This window comes from Pocillopora damicornis, chromosome 4 (genome assembly GCF_964200805.1).
Source record: "Pocillopora damicornis chromosome 4, jaPocDami1.2, whole genome shotgun sequence".
In the NCBI taxonomy this organism is placed as follows: domain Eukaryota; kingdom Metazoa; phylum Cnidaria; class Anthozoa; order Scleractinia; family Pocilloporidae; genus Pocillopora; species Pocillopora damicornis.
The window spans coordinates 198,382-224,269 of NC_142673.1; the positions used below are offsets into that span (position 1 = coordinate 198,382).

Genomic DNA, 25,888 nt, shown 5'->3' on the forward strand with positions numbered 1-25,888 from the left:
TCCAACTGAAAACAAAAACGACGAGAAATTGCTGAAAGGCGCTATAATTGAATCGGTTGCTTCTTGGTGAAATTCTCCGCGTTGTATGTCACCGTTTTTTCTGATTCCCACAAGAACAACTCATTTTTAAATGAATGATTTCTTAACGCGCTGCAGGGATGATTACCGGGTTGGATTAACACAGAATGTAGGTATCTTAATATATACGGTATGGTGACAACATGAACTCTAACTGTTTGATATGAATGTATTGGGTGATTCGATCATGGTGTTGTCATAACAAATCTCTGCAAATCTAAGTACTTGAACATTGTAAATGACAGGAAAAAGAATGGCTGCGGACGTTTTATTATGATGTGGAAAAATGCATCCGACAAAATGAAAGCGAAGCAGAGTTCGTCGAAGTATGCCTGGCTGTGCTGCGTCAAATCAAAGATTTACGCAGTGTTGGAGATGCAGAAGATTATCCAGACTGGCTTCCTGTCAGTCAGCAAGTTGTACCTCTTAATACACTATTTAGCAATGATGTGTGTGGAGGTTCGTTGTGTAGTCTATTAGCTGAAGAATGTTCAATATCAGGCAAGTGAAATGTACTTCAACTGTATACTAAGGGGAGTGGGGGGGGGGGGTAGTTCAACAATGAACAATTGGTGTAAGTCATTCTTTATTTACTGATTAAGACACACTTTAAGTATATGAGTTGTACTTGTCAAGCTACGTAAGTTATTAAGGAACTAAATAACTTCCTATCATCTTATAAATCACCGAAAGTACTGTTAGAGAGCATACTAATCAGTCAATTGATATCCTACAATTGCAGCATATACTTCTCACAGTTTTTGTTTTTGCATGGTGAATGAGAAGGATATATATTGGTGTGTAGTCAGATTAAACTGTCAGTGATGGAAAATGCCTTTGTTATTTTTTTTAACTTGTTTGGATGGAGACCTACGTTTTTTCCTGTTTAATGACCTACTTATTCTGAAATTCTTGATATTAATATTATGTAGTTAGTAATATGTAGAATATGTAATGAGAAATACATATTCTTTATTGCAGAATACAAGTTTGCTTCTAAATTGCCTTTTATTCTCTTGGGATATTTAACCTCACAACCCAAGTCTTTAAAATCCAGAAAAGCTTCAGGCACTTTGTATGTAGAGGACAACTTCACTGCAGTTGTTTGTGAGGTGGGAGTTGTTTTTGGTGTTCTAATTATTGCAGTATTAATGTATATAATCAATATCACATGTCAAAAGTTAACAAACCCTACGCTGATGGCTCCTTCTCATGTCAAAAGTTAACAAACCCTATGCTGATGGCTCCTTCTCATGTCAAAAGTTAACAAACCCTACGCTGATGGCTCCTTCTCATGTCAAAAGTTAACAAACCCTATGCTGATGGCTCCTTCTCATGTCAAAAGTTAACAAACCCTATGCTGATGGCTCCTTCTCATGTCAAAAGTTAACAAACCCTATGCTGATGGCTCCTTCTCATTGACATTTTAATTTGAATTCTTCCAGATAATAAATCCCAGTGAAGATTACCTTGAGAAACTTTTACTCATCCCTCACTGGAACTATGTTCCCTCATCATCTTCATCAGCAGTTAAGGAAGGTGAGGTTTTTCATGAAGCCAATCAGTATGGTCAGATTTATTTACATGTAGCAGATCATGTGTTCTATGGGTGACCTTGGTTTATGTATTGGTCTGTATAATCTATCTTAGCCCATAGTTAATGGAAATAAAATCAGTTGGTTGGGGGATAGTCAGTGGATTCATAGTTGATCAGTAGTGATTCAATATTTTGCCAATAGCTGGCACATAGTCAATTGCTGGTTGACGACTAAAATGTAAGCTGACCAATATCTTGATGTTCCTGTAGCTGGCCAAGATCTGGGTTGGGATAGCAGCTGGCTATCAGTTGAGTATTGACCAAGGGTTGATTGACCATCAGTGTACCTGTGTATTCTCTCACTGAACAGCTACAGGCATTAGAAGCAAGAAAAAGTGCATACAGTCAAAACTTGTATTAAAGGGTTACTCACTCGGGATAGTGGAGTGACTACTTAATACAGGTTCCACAGATTAGGGGTATTATAAAAGACCAATACCACAACTGACCACCTACTGTGCAGAATCAAGCTCAAAAATACAACTTTGAGTTTGAGAGAGAAACATGGATTAAAATTACTCAAGATTGTTATTAGTTTTGTTTTTAGTGGTTTGGCTTTAAAGGGTATTCAATAGAGGTGGATGGAAATACAAACAGGCCTTTGGGACTTGGAAGAGGATGAATGTGACTACTTGATATGGATGATTGCTTTATGGAAGTGAAACTTACAGTGATTAATTGGGGACTTCGCCAACCAACTGCCTATTACAGGGTGCTGCATATTTGTCTAATGTGTGGAAATGGTGATTTTAACTCTGCTTTATTCTTCTATGTTCATTGTCAGATGTAAAGAATGGTCATGGTGGTTACCTTGAGATCATCAACACAGGCACACCAATTGTTGTTACTAAAACAAATGTAGCTGATAACAAACTCTCCACAAGTTATGTTTTAAGTGTCAAAGAGTTTCAGGAACAAGGAAGGTACTTTACCATATGGTATATTAGGGTGGCAATTCCTTGATCATTTAGAGAATTTAGACATTTCATCAACTTATTTTATATGGGTGGAGTTGAAATAAGGTGTTGATCAAAATGACCATACATGTAGTTAATGATCCATTTGTGCATCAGTATTTAATTAAGGAGAACATTTTTAAACTAAGTCAGTAGAATAATGGATACCCTGATATGAGGTTGTGAAAGGAAGGAGTTGAGCCAAGGTGGACTTTGATTTATTTTGCATCAATTTGTACAGCAGCTTTTCTTTTTCTCCACAGCTCAACAATCAACTTGAATATACAAGGATCCATTTTTGCACTGAGCCCAATTCACTGGTAATTTTATCCACCCTAGTTCCAGATTGCAATTTTTGTTGGTATTAAATTGTCAGCAAAAAAGGTGATGAAATTGTGAAGTTGTCTTCTTGGACACTCATCACACTCTTCAATTCTCTATCCACTGACTTGCATTTGATGGTCTGTGATAGTGATTGTTTTCTGTCTTGATAAAATACAATTTTAATATTGGTTACTAATAATCAATCTTTCCTTACAGCATGAGTGTTGGCAAGCCTTTCTTTTTGGTCAAAATTTTCTGCACTGAGACAAGCCTGACAACTTCCTTGGTGATTCAAGTACTGTGAGCCTTCCTTTTTCTTTTTTCCATGGAGGGAGGGGAGGGGGAGGCAGAGTTATGCCTGGTAACAAAGATTTTATCATTTGATTAACAAATGTGGGTAACTGGTAATTTTTCAGTTTTTTTTACCATTAATTTCCTTTATCTTCATTTACACCCAACTATTGATTTTTTTTTGGACTGTCTCCTCTCTTTTTCTCCCTTCCCATATTGATAATTAAGATATGATGTAAGCTTTCTTTGCAGACTTGATAAAGAAAGCAGTGAGGTGTTCAGAGCTGACTTGGCGAGGAATTTTCTTTTAGGGTGAACAGTTTATGTTGTGGCACAATTTCCTTCAAATCAATGAGCAGTATGTGTTCCATAACCTGAGAGAAACTACAATGAACAAGGTATTTTAAGTACGGTTTTTGTAATACAATGCCAAGAGATTTATCAATGATCTTGGAAAAATACTGTTGTAATTGATGCATGTGCGTGAAAGTCTCCTTCATTACATAGGAAAGTACGTTTCAGAAACAGAAGTTTTACGTACATTTACTGTACATTAGTAGAATGTTCACTCCGTGGGCATCCCAGGGACTTTAAAAAGTGCATGTTTGTTTCATGTACATTTAATGTACATCAGAGTAACATTAATTCAGGGGAGATCCGAGGGACTCGAAAAGTGTCCCTTGAGCAGATGTGTTCCTTAAATATAGTTAACAAATACAAAGGTTGATGAAGCCACTTTCTCCGATCGGAATTGACATTTTTGCCTCCTAAGTTGCCCTATGAATAGAATTAATAGTAGCGTAGTAATATATTAAAAAGGAGAGGTCTCACTATGAAACGTGATGCCTGATCTGTATGTCTTCTACAGGGAACACGAAACGAAAGAAAGATCCTTGCCAATACACGCCGTTCAGACTTGAGGAAATTCCGACCAAGAAACGTGAAACGAACTCACGAAGACGAACAGGTACTAAAGAACAATCAAATAAGCTTCACTTAAAACTTAATCTGCACAAAATTGTAGAGGTGAAAGTAACTGAATGGCAAGTAAAAAGTAAAAGAAATTATATTTGATTTTAACAGTTGAAAGCTGGTATTCATCCAAACCAATAAACGAAGCTAATGTGAATAATAAACACCAATACGGTAACTTTTCAGAGAGCATCGAAGCGGCCAAGAATCTCAAAGGAAAAAGATGAGGTCCCGAATAACCGTAGAACATTTTCAAGTCATAACGTCGCGATGAGGTCAGCAGAAACCAACCCGGCTGAGGCAAAAAATTCACAGCCAGAAAAACCAAAGATACCGGTCAATATAACGTACACGGCAAGTAGTACCCTGGTGTTGCCCCTTTGAATTTTCTAAGGGAACATTTTTATGGCATTCTTAATTTGTCATTTCTAGTTCTCTTCAAAGGAATATAAGAAGCAGACAAGAGATAAATGGAAAAAGATAAAATGTGTCGGGCAAAATAAGAAAGCTCTTCATTCAAGAAATTTAGATACATATACAGTACTTCATACCTCCTGCAGTTGCATTGAAAAGACGTATTTCCTTTAAGATCTTGTTCAACACTTTTAGGGCGTTATCACAGGATGCATCAACCGTGAAGCTGGAGTTTTTGAACTGGACAATAAAATAAGGTAAAAGGTCTTTTACATAACTTCTTGAAAAGCAACTTGAGTTACAATATTGCGCTCGACAGCTTACCGAGTCCTGTTATCTTTCGTTTCTGTGATGTCCGTGTAATTTCATAAACACCGATACATGTTTATGCGTAATGAAGTTGTAATTTGAAATTAGCTAAAATTGCTAAAAAATTAGCTAAAATTGTCCTTCGTTTTGTAGGCTATATATAAGTCACCAGCCTTCTATGAATCTTGGTCGCGGTTTGCGTGTTGGGGCTCACGTGACAGCTTACAATGTACACTTGTGTAAGAAAGGGAAGGTAGGCTGTTTCATTTTGCTATGTAACATTTTATTAAATTTGATTACAAAAACTGCAAAGGTTTTTTTTTATAAAGAGGGAGGTCTCACATAAAAGGGCATCAGTAAACTTTGTTTAAAAAGGTGTAGCTAAGCTGCATTTTCCCTAATTTTCTCATCGTTCCAGAGAACTCTTGGCCTGTGCTGCTGCACACAGAGTACTTTGCGGGTGGTGAAGTTCTCTCCTCTAGCTTCACCTTGGAAGGTACATGTATATATTTAAAGACTGAATTATATATAAGTCGTATATCCCTTCAATTTACCTGAAGACAAGAATATGTTTCAGATCTACTTTCAAATTTCCCGTCTTAAGACCTGAATGGAGGGCAGTTTTCAGGAACAAGATTTTACTTGGGTTGAGAAAATGCGAGCACGAAGAGTGGGGGAGGGGGTAGGGTGGGGTGTGCAGCGTATCGAGTTCTGCAGTTTCCATGCGCAGTATCACAAACTGGAAACTTATAATCCTTTACATTTCATATTTCTTCGTGATATAGCCTTTTAACCCATGTGAGAGTCCCTTGGCTTTACTTGGACAAAATCTCACTTTGGGTGATTATGTGGACCTGCTCGAGATGTGCCAAAAAGTTTTGGATAAATTCTCTCCCCTCTACAGGTAATACTATGTCATATCAAGCGTTAGAGTTTAATGTCCAGCAGTGAAAGGCAAGTGACCAGAATTCATTGTGATCGCATGCGACGAGACGATATTTCTGAAAGAAATCACGAAGCTAAGATTTAAGAATATAATGCGAGCAAAACTTGTAATAAATGTTATCGCTCAGAAGAACGTTAAAATCTTTTGCGTCTCTTTTTGTAGGACTAGGCAGCTTGTCGCTTACTCTGTTAAACAGAGTAGGTAGGTGGATTTTCCATTTTATTTTATACCGTAAGCTGTAAGGACGATATGACTACTATACCAGGGTCAGAAAGGATTTTGCGATAAAAGGCAACTTTTCCCCCTAATGTTTGATTGTTTTAGTTATTGCGTGACCTATTTATTGTGTAGCTCACAACTGTAGAATGTAAAGTCGACCTTCGAACTTCAATCAAGAAAGAGTGCACAGACAGCGTTTAAGATGTTTAAAGATTATAATAAAGGATGTATTTTGTATAGGCTACTTCTGTTGCAGAATAATATTTTTGACGATGCTTTTTTCTTTTCTCTGTTATGTAATGCTATACAATCTACAGAAAAGAAAAAGGAGATTTCCCGAAAGAGAGTGTATTGGAATTGTTGCTTTCCTTCGTAAAACGCAACTCGGTTACTGCAAATGCTCCTTCAAGAAACATTTATGATGAGTTCTTTGAGGTGCCGCATGAATGTCACCCAAATCATAGCAGTCTACTAACTTTCCCCTGGCTCCCCACAATCAAAGAGTTCCTAGACACTGTTAGTCAGATAAGCAGTAAGAAGCCTTGGTTGAGTGGATTGCCTGGCAGAACAACATCCTCGACACAGGAGAAGGAAGAATGGACGTACAAAATTTTGAGTCAAGAAAGCTTCAGTCGTCCGTTGGTAAGATAACGTTTTAGGAGTGTGTGAGATATCATTTTATATATTTTCCTGGGAATCCTTTCTAACCTGGAATTGAGTTTTGCATCGGCAGCGCCACACAAAGTGTTTATAGAAGCGAAAAGTCTTGTTTGATGCTTCGCGTTCTCCACGTTTTTGAACTTATGGAGATGCAGGGCAGTTAGTGAGTGCAGTAAAGATTAAAACTTCAGGCGTTTCTTCAACCGTTATTTTCCATTCATCCTCGCTTGCATTAATTTCCCCTGTGTATTGCAGGGTGCACTTTCCATCTGAAGAGGAAGGTTGCTTTTTTGTCTCTAATAGAGTTCTCTTTTTGTTCGTAGATTCTGGGTGGTTGTCTTGGGTACTCTTCAAAAACTGGCAGGTTGCGCTTGCTTGATCAAACGGGAGAAATCAACTGCATGATTGCATCCAAAGACGAAAAACTCACAGAACATGACTGCACAAAACACTGTTGCCAGAAATCTATTGTCGACGATCAGTGCTCACGTTGTCCCTATTCACAGATCTGGAGTGTTAATGCAGCGATTCAAATCAATACGTTTGAGGTAGTTATGGAGAAATTTCATTCGAGAGGTCTTGTTCAGGAAGATTTGGGTGAAGATCGAAATCGATTATACGTGCAGTTCTCCTTTGACGATACAGAAACCTTGATTCCTAAAGACAAGGGTAAGGCGAATAGATATTATGGAAAAAGGACAAACACATTTGAAGCTGGCACAAAGGATGCAAGTTTAGAAAGGGAGCTCAACAGAAATCTTGAAAGTAAAAGTGATTGTTTTATATGCAAGGTTATTTTTATGGTTAGGAACTGCGAAGTGGCAGTGCTCCGACGATTGAGAGAGGAAGTTTGCTATCCTTGTGGTGTGGAAATAAAAGTTGTCGCCGTTTGTAAAAGAAGAACTCAAGACATGTCTGAGACAGAAAAAGCCGTTCCCTGCTGTTCAAATTTCACTCAATTTCTCTCGGACTTCAAGCTTCAAAAGAAGAACGCAGCTCTAAAACTTGAGAGGAAGAGCTTGTACTTAGCCCACGTTCTTCATCCAGGATGTTTCTACGTCTTGACTGAGACAATCCTTGACGAAAAACAGTCCCATTTGATACAAAATGGAGACGTAGAAGTACTGATTAGTGTTAGCTCTGATATGCTTTTGGAGAGAATATGCTGGTGTGAAAGTTGTGACTTTAACTCGCCAAAGAAAACAGAAAGCAGCTGTGATATTATCAAGGCACTTAATGGTTTGAAGGAAGATTTCTTGAAGAATGATACTCTGCTTAGTGTGGATTCTGTTCTTGGTGAAGGGACCTTTACGGGAGTGAACGGCAACGAGAAGTCTCTAAAGCAAAGGTATAAGAATGAATTATGCAGCTTAGCTACTGTACTTCGTCTCAGCACATGCACATCAACTCTGTAAATGTGTTAGTGATTTTCATCAATGGTTTCTCGAACGCTGTTCAACGTGATGGGTTTTTAGACAGGGAACGCCAATTCTATTTTTTCTAGCACTCTGTCTTTCTGTTTCTCTTCATAGCTCTAATACTCGAAAGATCCGATGTAAAAATCTTCACAGGGGCTAATTTACGTTATCAACTCAGCTGATAATCTCAAATTGCCCTATCTCCTTGCAGCACACAAGTGAGTTTCCATGGGCTGATTGTTAGCCGAGATCTGCGCCAGTCAGACTGTCCTAGTCAGCGGCTTCCAAATGATCTGGTGGAACTGCCTAAGTTTGGTCCAGTTAAGATGTCAGCTATAAAAGATCTACAGCTGGGCTTTACTCTGTTAGAAAACAAGATCATTCAGCTGAGAGTGCGTGACTTGCGGTCATCAAATACCATATCTGTTTACCTGGACTTCAGACGAACCACTTACGTTGATGGAATTTTACCTGGTAAGTATTGTACACTTGTATTTATAGCAATCGCAACATTTTCGAATCCTGGAAGTTGTCGGCGACATTGCACTATCTTTGGCTTAAAATTAGAAGATCTTGTTTTTCTTCTTGTTATCATCAGGCGCCGTTGTCCGATTCCGAAGGTTGGTGAGAAAATTCTCCCAAACCAGAAACATGTACTGCACATTTGAGGCTTGTTCTTCAATTTTCGTGGAAAGACGAGCAGCAAATAACTCAGTTACCAGCATCCAGCCGACCCCACATTATTCACTCAACGTTGCAGCATGTGCATCTGGTGAAGCGCGCACCAAAGAACTTCCAAATCAATGTCTTTTCAGACTCATTCAGAGCGAAGCACAAGGGAGGTTTGTTCAGACCATTTCACGTGTATGTTGCAAAGTAATCGCTGTGCAGAGGGCGAGCCTGCGATGGCTTTGTAAACGATGCGGTGAACTGGTAGCTAGAAACGAGTGTGCCGCCTGTTGCTTCAGCTCCTCGGGATCTAGGCTCAGTGCTGAAGCCAGGTAATGTTTCAATCACGTAACGCGTTTAGTCCACCGAAGGACGAGCCAAGATATTAAGAGGATTTCAGTGATTGAAATTCTAACTTTGTTTTTCTCACAGATGTGTTGTAGAAGACGGTACAGGCGAAGCTCAGGTTTACGTGTATGACGACCTGGTGCCCACGTTATTGAAAGTTTCCAGTCAGCAGTGGCGTCATCTTCAGGATTTGGCTATGCGCACTGGCGAGTTACTGTACCAGCGACATTGGTATGGTGCACGCGGGCGTGCGAAGGTAAATTAGTTTAATTCGTCGAAAAACCAATTGACAAATTGGAAGAAGGTTAACTCGCGTTGTTTTCTCAATTTTAAGATCAATGAGGGAAGCTTGTCCAGAGAAGCAGGAGCCAAATTGATCTGGGAGAATCATTGTGTTTCATCTCAAGTCTCACGGCGAGTCGTGCTGTATTGTAAATTGTTTCGCTTTAAGAAGAATGGGGCTAACAACACGGAACAAGGTGAGAAACTCGTGTTACGATTTGTTCTTAAGGAAAGTTTGCCTAATGCAGTTATTAAGACGTGACATTGGTAAGTGCGGAAAGAGAACAGAACAGCCATGAAATATTCCTGTAAATAATTAGATTTTTTTTTCAAGCGGTGTTGTTATCTGATATGTCTTATTCTTGTTCCAGGTTACGAGTCTCGTAGTATTACTGTGGGTTCCACAGAACACTCTACTCTCGTGTTACCCAAACTGCTCTTAAGAGCTATATCCATTACCGAGGTTTGCGCAACAGAGGAAATTCGACAACTGCTTGAACAGGAAAGAAATGGACTTCGGTGACTTGGTTTCGAAGTGAGCCATTGAGTTCCCGGTAGAAAACAAACCGTAATCTCTCTCTACATGAAGGGATATCAAGTCAACTGAATAACAAACAACAACTTTTAATATTTTAATATGTAAATAATATAATATTCATTTAGCTATGTCCAGTTTCCATCAAATTTAAAAATTCACCTAACTTGGCAATAAATTAATATGAAAATAAGTGTTAATTATTTCCAAGGAGATACTGCTTCAACCGCTGAAAATATTTGTAGAGTTGAATTTACTGTAACATGTTAGGATTCGGTAAACACTTCAGTGTCACGTTAGCTTAGACATATCAAGAGTAAAGCGGTCCACGTTGAACGGTTTGTAGAGTCTGTTTGGTGACAGTAAACTTTCCACGGCTGTTCGTTTATCACAGTGGCCTATAATCCATTGAAGTCTATCCTGAAATATACAAAATATACCAGCTTTAATACTAGAATTCCTGTGATTTTATTTAACTGTTTTAGCTACGCAGAGAAGACAGGCTCACAAAGTATTACAGGAGTGATAAAACATTTGGTGTAATTAGACCTTTTCTCTCTCATCGTTGCCCCAAATGTATGGCGGTAATTCAATGGAGTTTAAAATTGGAAATACACTGTCCATGTAGACCTCCCTGAAGAATCTTCTCATGTGTGCTTCGTCTCTCTATAGAAAAAGGCAATCAAAGAGGTGGAAATGAATATTGGCCAGGAAATCGGAAATCTGGGAGCATTTGGGATAAACAGGAACCTGTGCACTTCTAAGAGACCACTGGTCCTGATCCACTTGATCCATGATAACGGTTGAATTGCTTGCTTCAAAGCTTTAGTTGATTTGCTTTTGTGCGTCAGTTGAACAAAACGTTACTCTTGCAAGCTTCATAGAGTAAATATAACTAAAGGTACTTGAGTTAAACCAACAAAAATGAAGATATTTCTTTATAGCCAATGTTGATCCTTTTGAGCGTAGTTACTCAGTACTTACTCGTTGGGATCGCTTGAGTGCTCGCTTGCTTTTCTCGTCCCAGCAGCGCTATATCGAGAAAATAAATTATTCAACTTATAGTTCAGATGCATAATTTTAGAGACGAATTTAAACGTGATAAAAGTCTTAAGCTACAACATGCTCAGAAGAAGCGGGAGCTTCGATTGAATCGTGTCTAACTGGTAGTGCGTGGGCACTTGTGACGACAAGGAGCAGCGCACCCTAACACTGATTGCTTCCACTCGAACTCATCAACAAGTAAACCTCACATTGAAGTCCTTTACTTGGGCTGACATCAAGTCTAGGAGGTTGCTTACCTTGAGAGCATCCATCACATCATGAGTATAGAGAATTTTTGGAAATGTTGATATAACAGGATCCATAACAAAACCTGAAACGAATAATGGAAGAAAGGAAAGGAAAGGGAATGGAAGAAAGAAAGTAATACCGTTACTTTTCCCAAAAGAGCTTCTTGATTTAAAACGTCAGGCGTGGAGGGAACTACAGCAGCTTATGATTTCCATTTCAATTCAAATTAACATTTTTTACTCATAGAAGCCTTACATACTCGGATTAACGTCTTCTCCGTCTGGGAGAGGATGGCAATGAGTTAACGTGCAAACAATTCATCACAAGGTACCTGCATCTTGACTGTCCCGCAACTCGTACATGATAATCTCAGTTAGCAATTGGCGGTACAAAGAAATGAACTGAGCATATGTGTGACATGTCAATAAAGTGTCTGGTAACATGCTGCAAAGAGATTCAAACCCGAACTGAACATGTGACTGAGTTTGACTAAATCTGGGCATCAACAATTAAGTTATCATTTAACTAAACATTCACGAAATGCTTTGGTATTTGTCCGAGGACAAAAAAAAAAAAAATTCGTGCTTACTCGTATATGTCTCTTCGTTGACTTGGAAAAGAAACGAGTTTCACTGTCAACCTCGGCTGGCGATTGGTTCGGACAACTTGTTGGAAGCGACTGGTGCTGGCTGAAACAATAAATACAAGCAAATAAAGACGAAAGTATAGTTACCACCGGTTATTTCTGCATACTTTTGAGCCAAATGCGCGAAGAACTGCGCCATGTTGCAAAAATATATTTTTATGGCCCATCAGGTTTCATTGATGGATTTTAAAAAGGTCTATGATGACATCACTGATAAAAACCTAATTGAAGGGATTCTTTTCAGTGTCAGTATGTCTGTTCAGTTCTGATAGGGCTAAAACATACAAAGCAGTAATGAGGGATTTAAAAATGTATTTTAATTGGACTTGTAATGCCTGCCTGTCAGAAACTTTACCTTTCAAACTGACTGAAGGATCCAGGTCGACCCCAATGTCAAACGGTGTTCCACCATTAAGATGGATTTCGTACGTTCTGTAAAAAAGAAAAGAAAAGCACAGGTATTACACTTTGTTGTAACGGCTACACGTTACGTGAATGGACTGTCTTACTTGTTAGGCACCGGTGCTCCGTTTTCTTCAAACAGTTTAATTGCACACCAACCACATGCCACTTCACCTTTCTCACCAGTGGACTATAACAATAAAATATATCAAACTCACGGTTAAAAGGTCATCTCCTGCGTTTATTAAAATGTGCACGGAACTCAAGCAGATAAACACTTACCGTTCTTCTATAAAGTATGTTCAATTCAAACAGGATAACTACAAGAAAAGGAATGTAATGAGAATCAGAGATGGAAATAGATCAATGTAATGGTAAAAACATTAACATTAATTCAGAGAAGGAAAGTTTCTTGTTTTATTCACTAGCACGTTACAAGACCAACACGGCAGCGTGAACTTACCTTGGGAATCGTCATTGGAATTAATACGAGCCAGAATCTCAGAGTCGTAGACACTGGTAGAACACTGCATTTAAAATCAAATGAAAAGCTTTCATACAGGTTGTGTACGTGACACGGTGCGGGCAGTTGCACAGTCTTAAAGTGAAAAGTGCATGGCGGTCGACATGAGCGCTTAAATAGATGTGCCCACACAGAAGTTTTGACTTCGATCATTCATACAAATTTATACATTTTCTTTTCCAGTTCATAATCTCTCTTCATTCTAAGCTGATTTTTTTTGGCGCAATGTAATAAAAATATCCATGAAAGCATCGCCTTTGGTTTGAGGAAATATATCCAAGGTTAAATCAGCTGGAAAAATAGACCTTCAAACAGTATCAGAAAACTTGAAACACGGTTTAAGAGTGACCTTGTACCAAATGGTGTTTGCCCGTATTACCTTTGGGTTAAAGTTCCATGACGCTGGATCTTTTTCCGTCGTAGTTGCGCGGACTGAATGAACATTGCTGAGAGGCTGATGATAAATATCAAAAGTAATTGAACGGTTTTGGCAGCACCGAGATCAAAATAGCACCATCGCGTGTTTAAGTGCATTTTATACCTGTTTCTTGCTGTTATCCCAAATCACAATCCTCACATGTCGGCTTATAACTTCAACACCTTAGAATCAAGATACCAGAATGGAGGAAAGTTTAGAAGAAGATTCAGCGAGTCACCTTAATGACAACTGAAAAGTTTACTCATTCACTCTTTGAGACAGTTGAATACGTACCACTGAGAAACACTGTTGCAGCTCAAACAAATAGAGCAGCCTTGTACAATTTACAAGTGACGAGGATAACTGAATTTGAGTCCAACCTAAGCAGCCGTACTCTTAGCAGACATAGAACATGCATTAGAGGAGACAGTTCCTAGGTTTAAAGAAAAGGGTGGGGAAAGAAATTCAGATTGACCCCTGTCCAAACTTGCAGTTTTTCACTTACGCTTATTATATTAGTTTTTGAATGTAAGAATAAATCTTATTTTTTTGACATAAATGAGCTAAGTTCTACTGCTGATCTATCATCAAGTCGTCATAGTGGGCCTGGGACTGACCTGATCCTATTGATGGTATCATTCGTGCACTGCACACTTGAAGAACCCTGTTGGTTTTTGCCGTTCGTGGTCGCAGCTGTAAAGGGTAAAAAAATAGCCAGGTTGAATTACTAGTATCGAGGAAGTCAAAACCTTTCCTTCTCTAGAAAAATCAAGAAAACGAAAGAGAGATAACAAGAATCAGATCACCCCATCAAAGAAGCTCCATCTCACCCTCTCGAGAGGGTTCAATAACTCAGCTCCTCGAAGTTGGATAACGGAGAGGCTATAAGTCAGGAGATATGGGGGTACTTTCTTTACACCACTATCTTTGCATCAATTCCTACGTTTTAGCCGTCTTTCTTCGAAGAGTTACAAGCTTTAACAGAGGAATAGTTACGTTTTCACCTGTTTATTGACGGGATCCCAAGTTATGTCTCTGAATGCTACATTAGACTGGCTTAGTTTTGGCATCACCCAAGAGCTTGTTTGCCAGATTTCTGAGGGATCAAAAGTAAAGTCCTACCTTGTAACTAGAAGTAAAACCATCCACCAGAAAAACATAAAACGCAAGTAAACAACAGTGTAAGTGCTACGTTCGTTTACTTCGTCCTTTATCTGATTCATTCCGACGTTTGTTATAACGTAAGAGATCAAAAAACCCCACAGCCTCAGGTAAGTGCTCCGCTGTGACAAACTAGATACTTTTGACGTGTGCTGCAAAATCGAACAGAAATCAACATTTAAACTCAGGGAATTAATCTTAAAAACAGCTTACCTTCTTTGGCCAGTTTTCCAAGCGTTGTTGATCGGAAACCACTTGGCATGGCACCCATAGCTTTCAACACGTCTGTGGCACTAGTCTGAGAAGAGGAAATCAAATTCACCACCACATTCATTTTCATGTTTTTTACTTCATACGGGAGGGAGTTTCCGTGCTATATTTTTTCCATTTCCTGCGTGAAGGTCACACACTAGTTACGTTGAGTGTCGATGGGTGTTGAGCTGGAGTGTGGGTTTCAGGGTTTCTCGGTAAGGTATGACATAACGGTCACGCAACGCGACATTTAAAAGAAAGGCCACAAACGTTTTTAAATAAAAAAGAAAGACTCTATGTTGCATGAATCGACTAATTTCTTCAAGTAGAGTCTGTAACATCTCGTGACTTTGAAAGTCAGCTTGGACAAGATTAATTCTGCATTTTGTTGTTACGAAAACAAGAAAAAATCAACCAGGAATAATCGTTGGAAATAGCCCTTTCATAGTATAATGAGTTTACACAATTTCATTTTATCCTGCAAGTGTCATCAATGCAGATTAAAATATTTCCATAAATATCGCAATTAGTTTGCAAGATAATTTTGCTAGTTCGATACTCATCGTTTTTTGAGTGATAAATTAACACATTTAAACGAATAACGCTTGAATATAATTGACAGGGAAAGCAACAATTAACAAAGCCTATCTGTGAATACAGAAACATTATTTATATCACTAACCCTGATTTGGAATTAAAAAACTAATCACATCAGTCGCCTGTATTATTTTATTCACCAAGGCCATAGGCAAAATTAGAAAAACACAATATTGTACTACGCATTATTGCAGAGAAAGTTACACAGAGACAACGTAAAGACAACGGGTTGTTTAAATTGGAACTTTGTTTTGTATTTTTAAGGATTAGTAGTTACTTCGGCCCAGGCAAAGCCACTAACACAATTATTTTCCGTATAACGGGACATTTTCTTAGTATGCCTTTAAATAAGATTTGAATTCCGAACTGGGGTCTCACACAGGTTTAACTTCGTTTATTGTTTGTTTTACCGACGTTTTATTCCAGTGGGGCTACCGACACTACTACAGAAGACATCTTTTGCTTGAAATATATAAAAGCCATTACTTTTATTGGCTGAATGTCGTACTGTCCGCTAACGAATAGAGTATATCCCATTTTACTGCGAAGACTGCATCGTTTGTCTACTGATCATATTCATAGCAAAAATATAACAACAAACGAAACGAAAATTGCGCTAAATTTTAGAGATATTTAATAGAAAATATCAAGACGATAAGGCCAGGAAGAATAAAAAAAGAGAAAGCGACATCGCCGTCTTCGTAAATAAAATAAAGCTAAACTCATTTTACTACAATTAGCCAAAGAATCAATCTAGTTCGTCTCGTAAATTTAAATCTTTTACGCTAAAGCAGAGAGGTTGAATTAAGCGGAAGAAAACGCAAAACCAATTCAAAGAGCGTTTAAATACCTCTTCAAACTTATAAATTGTAGCACCATTTGCCATACTTGTAGGAAAAGCCAAGTTTAGCTCCGTAAAAGCAGCCGACCAAAAGAGAGAAGAGAAACAAACCTTTTGTTTTGAAATTGAGCTTAAAAGTGTACGTCACAATTAAACGTGTCGCGCGCACGTTAAACAGAAGCGGAAAGCTGTAATTTCTTTGAACGAGATAGACATGACGTTGAATTAAAAAATCAGCTTTTATTTGAAGTAACATTACGACAATTTCCTAGACGATTGACACATCATTTTAAAGGAAACAAAAATGATCTCTTCTCACTAAAAGAACAACGGAAGCTTTTAAAAAAGTTTGACCTCGTATTTATACAGTTGTAACTGATCAGGGCCAGCTGGTATACCAAACAGAGAGACACTGGGAATTGTTTGTCAAGGGAAGACTAAGTAGCACTTATTCTACAAACTGAATCTTGGCGTTACGTGTTCTTAGAGATAGCTAAGATAAAAATGAGTTGAAAAACTAGTTATTCTATCACTCTTATTTTAGCTAACTCTTAAACTAAGAACCAGTTTGAAAATTAAGCGCTCCTTGAGTGTTCGATGTCCAAATATTACATCAGCTAGTGTCATTGTTGTTCGTCTGGTATGAAGCTCGCATGAAGTTGCTCTTTTCAAATAAGCGACTTATTAAGACCAATTCTCAGAGAACAGACATCTATACTACGATGATCAAAACAAACAGCAAACGAACATCACGGCTCATATTTAACAGTAAAGGCGGAATAAATACCTGTTGCGTTGAACTTTTGGCTAGACTTTTCCACAAATCCAATCCACTAAAAAATTCCAAAAGAATAAAATTCACGTTGTGTGAAAAACATTAACCTCACTAAGTCTTTGCTGGTGTAACTGATTTACATTCAGCCTGTCTTAGGTGTTTTATTGGTGTTTTATTAGTAGACTGAGCGCGACAGCAGCGCAAGGCAAAAAAGGACGGAGGATTGGAATTCCTTATTTAAATGAACGCCTGCATGGAAGAGACAAATTTGCAGTCTACGAGGTTGTGTTTTCCGACGAGATCTTTAAAAGCATCGAGGACATTTTAATCAACGAAAATCGTATAATTTATATCAAATTTCGTTAGCAAAATCCTTCTCAGGGCCATAATCATTTCTTCACCTTTTTCTGGTGGAAAGCTCCGGAACTTTATCTGCTGACTCTGCAAACGACGATGGAAAGAAAATATGATCAAACCTGAATTGTTGTTATTCTGGTTTTAACAAGTGCCCCTACAACTAAAAATTGTAAGGATGAATTAAACAAACATTTCCTACAAAATAAAAGGCAAGGGGTTGAGGAAAAAAACTTGTGTGCAAACACTAGATGCTGTGATTGCTTTTGAGGAATAGAAGAACCAAGGTTTTATTGCAAAACCAAACGTACCTTTCTTTATTTCTGCGGATTGCTCATCCCTTTGTTTCACTGGCGAGGTTTCTTCGTTTTCTTCGATAATCTAAAAAAGAGAACTTAATTGAACGAAGCGAAACCTTGTGAAAGACACGCAAAAAACAAGAAAATATTCATAAAATAAGACGTGAGTAGATCCACAAGTTCGTGATATTTTCAAATTGGATTTCAGTTTTGATTGTTTACTGTTTAAGCCAATGTTTGTTTTTTATGCATTGTTACCACTACTGATGTTGTTTACTCAGAAAAAGAAAACATTTCATTACCTTGAGAAGGGTTTTAGGGACAACACCTTGTTTGCCGGCAGTGTTTTCTGCTTCCCACCATCCATCTTCACTGACGTTTACAAAAGAGACAAAGATGGAAGCATACGTCATATTAATCACTGAATTTACGCTCAAGTCGAATAAGGAACAATTTGTACTTTTACTCTATCGAGTTTTATGTGCGCATGAAAATCTGATGAAAAGGACAGATTTGTAGCACAATCAGGCCATGGCACCATACACCTCCCTCCCCTGAAGTCTAATGTTCCTCTTGTAAACCTCAGGGCGCATTGCGCGGCACTTATGAAAAGTTCAACTGTACCTTGTTTTTATGACTGTTAGAATCTCTCCCTTCTTAAAACTGAGATCGCCATCCTGCTCCCCTGTAAAATCACTCAAAGCCTCGACCTTGCGGACCTGTGTGAATTGTAGAGAAACAAATTAAGGACAGATGAAATGATACGATTAGATGGGTTTTACCATAACGGTACATTAACTTGATCATCCTCTCACGGGCACAAATCTGTGTGTCCTCCTGACTTTAGAAATGTTATCACAGGCTAATGCCCTTAGGCCGACATAGATCATTGACTATTCGTGTTTCATAGTTTCTTCTCGAAAAAGTGCCGCTTACCATTTCCTGCCAGATAAGGTGATCTAACACTGCTCACCATTACTATGTTGGAGGAAGTGTCCTCTTCACTTTCATCATCTTCATCTTCATCTTCTCCTTCTTCACCTTCATCGTCGTCTTCACTTGAGATTGTGAGAAAAAAAAGGACGATACGGGATAAAAGACGATGAAAACAAGTAGTCAAGTACACATTCCAAATTTCATTACGAAATTGAAATTTGGGTCAAGTCGTTGTTTGAAGATTTTAAAGTGATCCATCCAAGCAGAACATCTCCAAGTGATTCAGTCCACATTCCACTTTCATGCAGTCGCTGTTGGTCATATTGACAAATATCGCCTTCTAGGCGCATAACAAAATATATTTTATTTTGAGAGTCACCTATCGGGCATGCGCGTGTCATCATCATCAGCTTTATCCGTCAGTAAATCACTGTTGGAGGCACCAACATCACCTTCTTGCATCTTTCTGCGGAGTTGATAACATAAAAATCTTCATCATCATCATTACAATCATCGACACTGGATGAACACCAACAATTTTTTATCTTCCAACAATGACTCGAAAGTTGTTCTAAAAACTTGAATTAAAAAGACCGACAACAATTTTTTCGTAACTCGATTGAACACAAACATTCATCGAGTTATTCAAGGTGAGCGGATTACAATCAAGAACCAATCGCGATTCCGTTAATCCCTTTTAGTGATTTTTCGCGCTTAAGGGAAAGTTGTGTTCTTGAGGCATGCTACAATAAATCATTCTAATTACTTTTCCTATATCACAATGACAATAAACCCTATTCAGCGTTCAAAATGTTAATGACGCGAGTTAGTACGCACATAGCATTTACTTGAATTAGCGGACTACTACAATAATGCCCCAGGAATGATACGGACGGCCAAGCGTAGCTTAAAACTGCTCCAACATAGTTCAACTGACGAAGCATTTCACAAATCCTTATTACGGTTGACTGACTTTAGTTGGCAGGAGGGAATAAAAGAAATAAACATGTGTTTGAATATACTCATTTGCACGTCTAAATCGACATGTTTTCCACACCTGAAATAATCCTCTTCGATTTCATCGGGTTCAAGCTGTTCAGATATTCTGTCCAGTTTGCTCTATGAAACAAAAACAAGAATCAAAATAGTTCAGTTACTTGAAAGACTCATCCGTCATCCGAAGATGTTACACTGTTTTTGGCGGATATCACTCTGGCAGAAGAACAATGAACACATTTCTTAGTAACGCATGACAACTTTGTTGTAAACATCTTTGTTCTATTCGAACTTGCGCCGCTGTGTGTTAATTAGCAATACACCATCAATACATTTATTTCAAATGTTTTCCTTAAGCCGGATTATTTTATGTTTACTAATTAGTATATTTCTCAGTTTAATTAAACACAAAGGCTAAACAAGGCATAGTAATTATGCAAAGGCCGTGCTAGTTTCCGCACTCGTTGGTTTTATGGTAACAACAATAACATACAAATGAAATTTGGTGAAATATTATAATTAAAGAAACCCCTCCCACATTTGAAAGATTTTACTAGACTGGTACGAACCGTATTACAACAGATTATTTCAACGTGAAGATTTTCGCTAAAATATTATATCGAAGTGCACTCGTATTTCTTCAACGAAAACGTAACCGCTAAACAGAGTAGTCACGAAGTTAACTTGAATTAAGAATAAAATAATTCGGACAAAAAACGATAGTGTTTTGGCGGATGCAGGAGTTTGTTGGCGAAAATTTCTATGTTGTTTAGTGAAAGATGTTTGTTGTACCAAATAGAATTAAACTTAACACTTAACGATACGTGAATAAATTAATTGTTTCGAGTTTTTACTCGTCGCAAAATATTCGACACAGGTTAATCGAAAGGCGTAATGCAAGGGGAAAAGGAAACATCATCTCCTCTAGGCATGGAACGAATGCACTTTTAAGTATTAAAATATCTTGCAAGTCGTTTGAGTTTGCATCTAAAAATGAATACCTTCAAAACAGTGGGATTAATTTTAACACTGAATCTTGCAAACCTCGTAAGTGTGAAACAAAGACTTTTGCATTATCCTTCTTCTAGCAAATATGCCTCACTCCATGCGGTTGTAAGAGCTCCTTAAAACTGAGCTACCGCAGCTGAAAGCTAAGGGATATCACTTGAAAATATTGCTTCTTGCTAAATCCATGCAAACACTTTGATATCAGAAAGGATCTGGAGCTTAGAGTGTTTCTCGCGGAACTAAAAAAAAACATTGGTAAAGACGAATGCAAACAATAAGTGCCACTACCGTCTGGGATGTAAATTGCGATTTGCTCAAGTTGTTGTCTTAGGGATATGCAGCTGTTTTCAAACAAACACTTCAGGAAATTTATTATTGTTAATGATTTTTGATTTATTGAATGTTCGAGTAGTCGAAAGTAACTTAAAATAGCTTTCTTTGTGATATAAGTTATGCTGTGATTGGTCCCGAAAACAAGCGCTTATTTGTCAACCAATCAAATACGACGAAAAAAACAAAACACTCCCGACTACCTCAAATGTGTTTTCCCGTGCTGATCAAATGACGTTAACGACAACTTTAATTTAAGTTCTAGATGTTTCCTTGAACAGTGACAAAAGATAACAGCTGACAGATATCAAAATTAGTAGAACGCTATGACATCAAGAACAAAATATGATTTGTAAATGAATTAATTACATTTCTCAATATGAGTCTTTAATTCTTTATTGCTATATTTTAGCCTATATAAATCTTACCTATTTCAATCAAAATCAACAGATTTGTTTTCCTTTGGCAAACATATCAGTAATGTATTCATATGTAAAATTTTATTGTTATCCACATATAAAAAATATAAAATTATAGATTCCATTGTGAATGGATTTTGGCACTTGAAATAAAGATGAGTTGTTTTGTGAATGAAAATGCTGTTGGTTTTTCTTTCTTTCATGAGTGCTTGATGAAGGAATATCTTAGGCCATATCGCTACTGTGAAGATCACTTCCATATTCATTTCTTCATCTGCAGTTCACATATATGATTTTCATATATTCACAGTCATTGATTCGGAGGTCATGGGTTCAAATCCTGTACAGGCCTGAATTTTCCTTTTCAGGCCTTATTTTCACTACTGTGTATGTAGTGTTCATCATGCGGAGATTGCTTTCATATTCAAAGAAACATCTCAACCACATATCGGGGCATATCATATAATTGTTAACTATCACAGGTTTAACAAGACCCACCTAGCCTACACTTTATTGTAAGCATAACTTTACAAATACAGTACCCCAAGCTTAATATGATCTGTAATGTTCTGAAAACAATCTTGTTTTTCATTACCTTCAAATCTTCCAACTTTTGCTGTTCTTTCCTTTTCTGTAGATTAAAATCTTGTGAGGAGCCTTCATTATCAGCCTGATAACACAATGATTAAGAGACAATTAGTCAAACTAAACTGATATCAGAAACAAGCCAAGCTTAAGTAGTCCTCTTTTTTAACTTCTGTCAGGTCTCATTGCACAATACAATAACATTATGAATAAACAGTCAATAATAAATCCCGGAATTATGGTTGCCCATGATTATGAAACACAACAACAGCAGGGCTGAACAGCAGTAAACCAATGGGTGAACACATAGTCCATATGCTGCAATCACAGCTCTTAAAATCAATCAATCAGATCAGGGCACAATAAGATTAAACCATTGAACGTCATTCACTAAGAAGGATTAGTTGTGTGTCATCACTCTATTGTAATTCACATCTGAGGTTACAACATCATGAGATACTGTATTTCCTTGTATGAGCACCCATGCTCCAACAAGTACCCTCCCTTGAGTGAGTGCTCACCCCTAAGGCCATAAAATCAAACAAGTGTCCCTGTCAAATAAGCCTCCCCCTCCTCACTCACTTTCTTAGGGAACACCTGTTTCTATTGCCACTTAATTTGTAACGTTTTAAGCTTCAACTCCAACCAGAACAACACAAGAGAGAAATACGCACTCCCTTTGATTAAGCGCCCTCCTTTTGATAACCACCCCTTTTTTTAACCCTTGATTTGAAATAAGTGCCCATGCACTTATTTGAGGAAATACAGTACATGATAACATTTCATCACAGTGGTATATCTTAACAATATGTCCCCATAACCTTTAACAATTTCAATAAGACCTAGAACTGGGGAGAAGGAGACTGGGCCAAAGCTTATCTGTATCTGAATATAATGCAATTGTTAGCCTCAGTTTATTGATGATCTATATTATTATTATTTTTTTAGAGGGCGTGGTAACAAATCCTTAAACCTGATTGGTTCTTTACCTGGTCAGAATTTTCCTATCTCTGCCCATGGGCCACAGTAACGCTTTCGTGAGTTACTGAGTACATCCCAACTTTTTCTGGCCAGGCAGTATTTTTAAGCAAACACGTTGGTCACTGCCTCAAGCCAATAAATAACTTATGAATCCTCTCTTTTCTCTCTCTCAAATCACTTTGGTTGAGAGAAAAATATTGGTTTCAGAATGAATTTGTATAAGCAATAGTGTCATTACATTGGTTGACAAGCGGCCTGAAAACCTTCTGCAATTAATTTAAATCGTTCACAAAAAGTACATAGAAAGTAAAAAAGTGAAGTATTTGGTAACAGTTAAACTGAACAATGGAACTTTCATTCATTTAATATCTGAATTTTCTCAAACAATTTGTTCATAGTGAAAGAGCAAGCGAAGTTTTAATTTAAGTTCTACAACAAATATATGCTCTCAGCGAGTCTTTCCATTCAATTTGGACATTTGTACCATAAATTGCACAACAAAAACTGAAGGAATTTAATGAGAAAAGGCTGCATTAAATCCCTGTGTGTTTTGTTGGAGTGTGCCATTCGAATTGAGTTTTTGTGGAGGAAAGACCAGATTTACACATGCCATTGCAGCAAAGAAATGAACAAACTCTCACAACTTCAAAATAAAAAATTTGAATTTACTCACAATTACTTTCCTTGCTGTTTACTTCATGAACAGAGGTAAATCTTTGTACATGAATGAATTGTCGATGAGAGTGAATAATACTTCCCATTAGATCATTGACTGTTACTGAAGAAAACATTGCCGTGATAGCCTTGCCAAACTAGTTCTGTAATTTTCAAATCTTCTTGTGCTTTTTTTTTCTTATGTGCTCTCTAATTGACAGGTGTCAGATTGTGACAGATACTTGTAAAAATAATGTTTCAAAGTTTGTTTGGAAGCCTTTTAAATCACCTTTGTCGTTATGGAAATGAAAATGTTTTGGTGAGGCATCTCTCTTTAATTTGCATCACCTCTATTTTAACTACCATTTACTCGCTCAAAAATTGTTCAGCTTATGAAGGGTCTTGCCATATTTACTGCAACTGGTAACCGGTAATCATTAGGGTTCTTTTGGAAAGAATTTTGTCAAGTTTAAAAAAATAATCTTACTTCATACTGATTATTTTTTTAAACTTGGTTGGTCCGTATGGTGAAAAACTGTGACCTCAGTCTTGAAATGCTGCCCTCACTCTACAGCCTTGGGCAGTATTTTCAAGACCTTGGTCACAGTTTTTCACCATGCAGACCTCCCAGCCAACAAATAACATATATATCTTGAACCAGTTTAGTTCTTAAAACTGTTGTCTTGGCATAGCAGCAATAGACTTTATGTCAAAGAAAAGACTCAATTAGACTGGTTCAGGATGTTTAAATAATAGTAAAACATACATAGTAATTACCTAACCTCTTCATGTTGCCATATAATAGTGTATAATTACAGTGTAAAGCATTTTGAAAAACCTTTTTTCAACAACATAAACATGGCAAACATTGCAATAAAAAATATATGAATAATAATAATAACAATAATAATAATATAACCAAAGAATTTTTATTCCACACCTTGGAGAGACTGAAGAGCTCATTGGACAGTTGTTCAATTTCATCCTTTAATTTTACACAGCTGACAGAAAATAATTAATGCAAAAATCAGAATTACATATCATGTTACATAATAGCAAAGTTCATGTATCACACAGAATATCCAAACTTTGAATGTGTACCGGTAGTTTTTAAATTTTCATTTTAGCTGCATAAAAATTGGGTAATGTATGAACAATTTCATGGGTTCCTTAGTTTATAATTTAGAAATTTCTTTCATATGACAATCTAAACCCTTTTTTGTATCATATCTCAAACAGTAATTTACATGCACTAACTTTTCCACGAAACTATCAAGAATATGCCACAGTGAAGCTCATGTTACGAAAATGTATAATTTCTGCAGTTAGCTTCGATAGGAACTATACCATACTATAAAGAAACGCTAAGTTCAGTTGCTACCTACAGCTCTAAAACTTCTAAGCAATAGCTATGACATACTCGACAAGTGGTCAAGCTACTGTAAGAGCTTTTAATGAAAAATGTCCAAAGTTATGATGAGTTAATTATTTGAAAACCTTAATGTATTACCCACTTGTCATAATTGTCCTTTCTTTCTGGTGCTGTAATTGATGACGAAACATCCAGGTCTTCAACCTTAAATCAAATCCCCTTAATTAACACATTGTGGATTATATTCTGAACAAGGAAAACAATAAATTATTGCGTTGTAAATTTAGTGTAAGATCGGACCAAGTAAACATCAAAGTCATAATGACCATCACATCTTCTCAAACTTACCCGTCGAGAAATGGAATTCACTCTCTTCTGCACTGATCCAAACCCGCCTGTCTTCGACGATTTTTTTGCTTTATTGCGAGACATTTAAGTCAAATGTTCTTAATTCATCACAAACACAGTAATTTGAACAAAAATCAAGCAATATGCGATCAGTATGAAGTAAGAGTCAATTGTCACTCATCTCATTATTGAAGTTTCCGCCATTTTTATACACACTCAAACCCAGGCACCAAGCTCCAAAAGCATACAAACGAGCAGCCAGGCCTTCTGTTAGCCTGCATTCTCACTATATCCATTAGAATCCGAAAACATGTAGCACAAAAAATTTCGAACGAACTTGAAAGCCATTAAACTTTTCGACCCATTTAAAACTAAGGGCTGAGTTGGTTGTGATCCCCTTGGGACACTTGAATATCCAACAACAAAATGAAACTTGTTATGATGTCAAAAACTGTCTATTTTCTTCAAAAGTTGCAACGATAAATTTTTGCAACAGTTGTATTCTAATACGACATAACTAACAATACAATATTCTCGACTTGTGAGATTCTCTCAAAACAAGTTCTCCCTAAAACCTTGAGCATTTCTATTACTATGTCATATGTTCAATTAAAGAACAAACGGGATTGTCGGACGAAAAAATAATCTCTGATGGTATGAACAATGTTAAAGTGCTATAG

General features: G+C 37.3%; 2 protein-coding genes across 5 annotated transcripts; one reads left to right on the plus strand and one right to left on the minus strand.

The window, feature by feature from the left end:
• LOC113682305 (CST complex subunit CTC1) lies at positions 1–10,475 on the plus strand. 3 transcript variants are annotated; one of them, XM_089203026.1, is made up of 22 exons: positions 1–187; positions 324–579; positions 1,060–1,190; positions 1,524–1,617; positions 2,460–2,598; positions 2,895–2,951; positions 3,172–3,250; positions 3,558–3,644; positions 4,115–4,213; positions 4,405–4,572; positions 4,828–4,889; positions 5,095–5,194; positions 5,360–5,437; positions 5,727–5,845; positions 6,050–6,088; positions 6,424–6,748; positions 7,090–8,114; positions 8,396–8,658; positions 8,783–9,185; positions 9,286–9,457; positions 9,536–9,680; positions 9,855–10,475. In XM_089203026.1, exons 1-22 carry the CDS (start codon positions 131–133, stop codon positions 10,004–10,006), a joined length of 4,050 nt encoding a protein of 1,349 aa, XP_089059152.1. In that variant the 5' UTR covers positions 1–130; the 3' UTR covers positions 10,007–10,475. The 3 variants fall into 3 exon arrangements, with proteins under 3 accessions (XP_089059152.1, XP_089059154.1, XP_089059153.1); XM_089203028.1 differs by having other exon boundaries at positions 8–187; positions 3,172–3,316; XM_089203027.1 differs by lacking the exons at positions 1–187; positions 324–579; positions 1,060–1,190; positions 1,524–1,617; positions 2,460–2,598 and adding an exon at positions 2,301–2,418.
• On the minus strand, positions 10,088–25,457 carry LOC113682306 (nephrocystin-1). Of its 2 annotated transcripts, XM_027199469.2 has the most exons (27): positions 25,209–25,457; positions 25,003–25,064; positions 24,429–24,489; positions 21,864–21,938; positions 19,573–19,634; positions 18,895–18,981; positions 18,553–18,637; positions 18,204–18,298; positions 17,882–17,951; positions 17,592–17,661; positions 17,328–17,367; positions 16,939–16,984; positions 14,675–14,759; positions 14,305–14,396; positions 13,918–13,993; positions 13,424–13,482; positions 13,262–13,336; positions 12,823–12,886; positions 12,642–12,679; positions 12,467–12,549; positions 12,313–12,389; positions 11,901–12,000; positions 11,643–11,755; positions 11,320–11,393; positions 11,003–11,050; positions 10,568–10,684; positions 10,088–10,438 (listed from the first exon to the last, which is right to left on the minus strand). In XM_027199469.2, exons 1-27 carry the CDS (start codon positions 25,290–25,292, stop codon positions 10,310–10,312), a joined length of 2,067 nt encoding a protein of 688 aa, XP_027055270.2. In that variant the 5' UTR covers positions 25,293–25,457; the 3' UTR covers positions 10,088–10,309. The 2 variants fall into 2 exon arrangements, with proteins under 2 accessions (XP_027055270.2, XP_027055271.2); XM_027199470.2 differs by lacking the exons at positions 21,864–21,938; positions 24,429–24,489; positions 25,003–25,064; positions 25,209–25,457 and adding an exon at positions 20,556–20,821.
• Positions 25,458–25,888: the final 431 nt, after the last annotated feature.

What these genes read in the sequence shown, in the direction of transcription:
- LOC113682306 (XM_027199469.2), bottom strand. Translation starts at nt 25,292, where the DNA reads ATGTCTCGCAATAAAGCAAAAAAATCGTCGAAGACAGGCGGGTTTGGA. An exon ending in ATCCGCAGAAATAAAGAAAG is followed by an intron (nt 17,368 to 17,591) that starts GTACGTTTGGTT and finishes CGTCGTTTGCAG; the next exon opens with AGTCAGCAGATAAAGTTCCG. An exon ending in GCAACGATGAGAGAGAAAAG is followed by an intron (nt 10,439 to 10,567) that starts GTCTAATTACAC and finishes TGTATATTTCAG; the next exon opens with GATAGACTTCAATGGATTAT.
- LOC113682305 (XM_089203026.1), top strand. Translation starts at nt 131, where the DNA reads ATGAATGATTTCTTAACGCGCTGCAGGGATGATTACCGGGTTGGATTA. An exon ending in GGGTTGGATTAACACAGAAT is followed by an intron (nt 188 to 323) that starts GTAGGTATCTTA and finishes TGTAAATGACAG; the next exon opens with GAAAAAGAATGGCTGCGGAC. An exon ending in ACTTGTGTAAGAAAGGGAAG is followed by an intron (nt 5,195 to 5,359) that starts GTAGGCTGTTTC and finishes TCATCGTTCCAG; the next exon opens with AGAACTCTTGGCCTGTGCTG.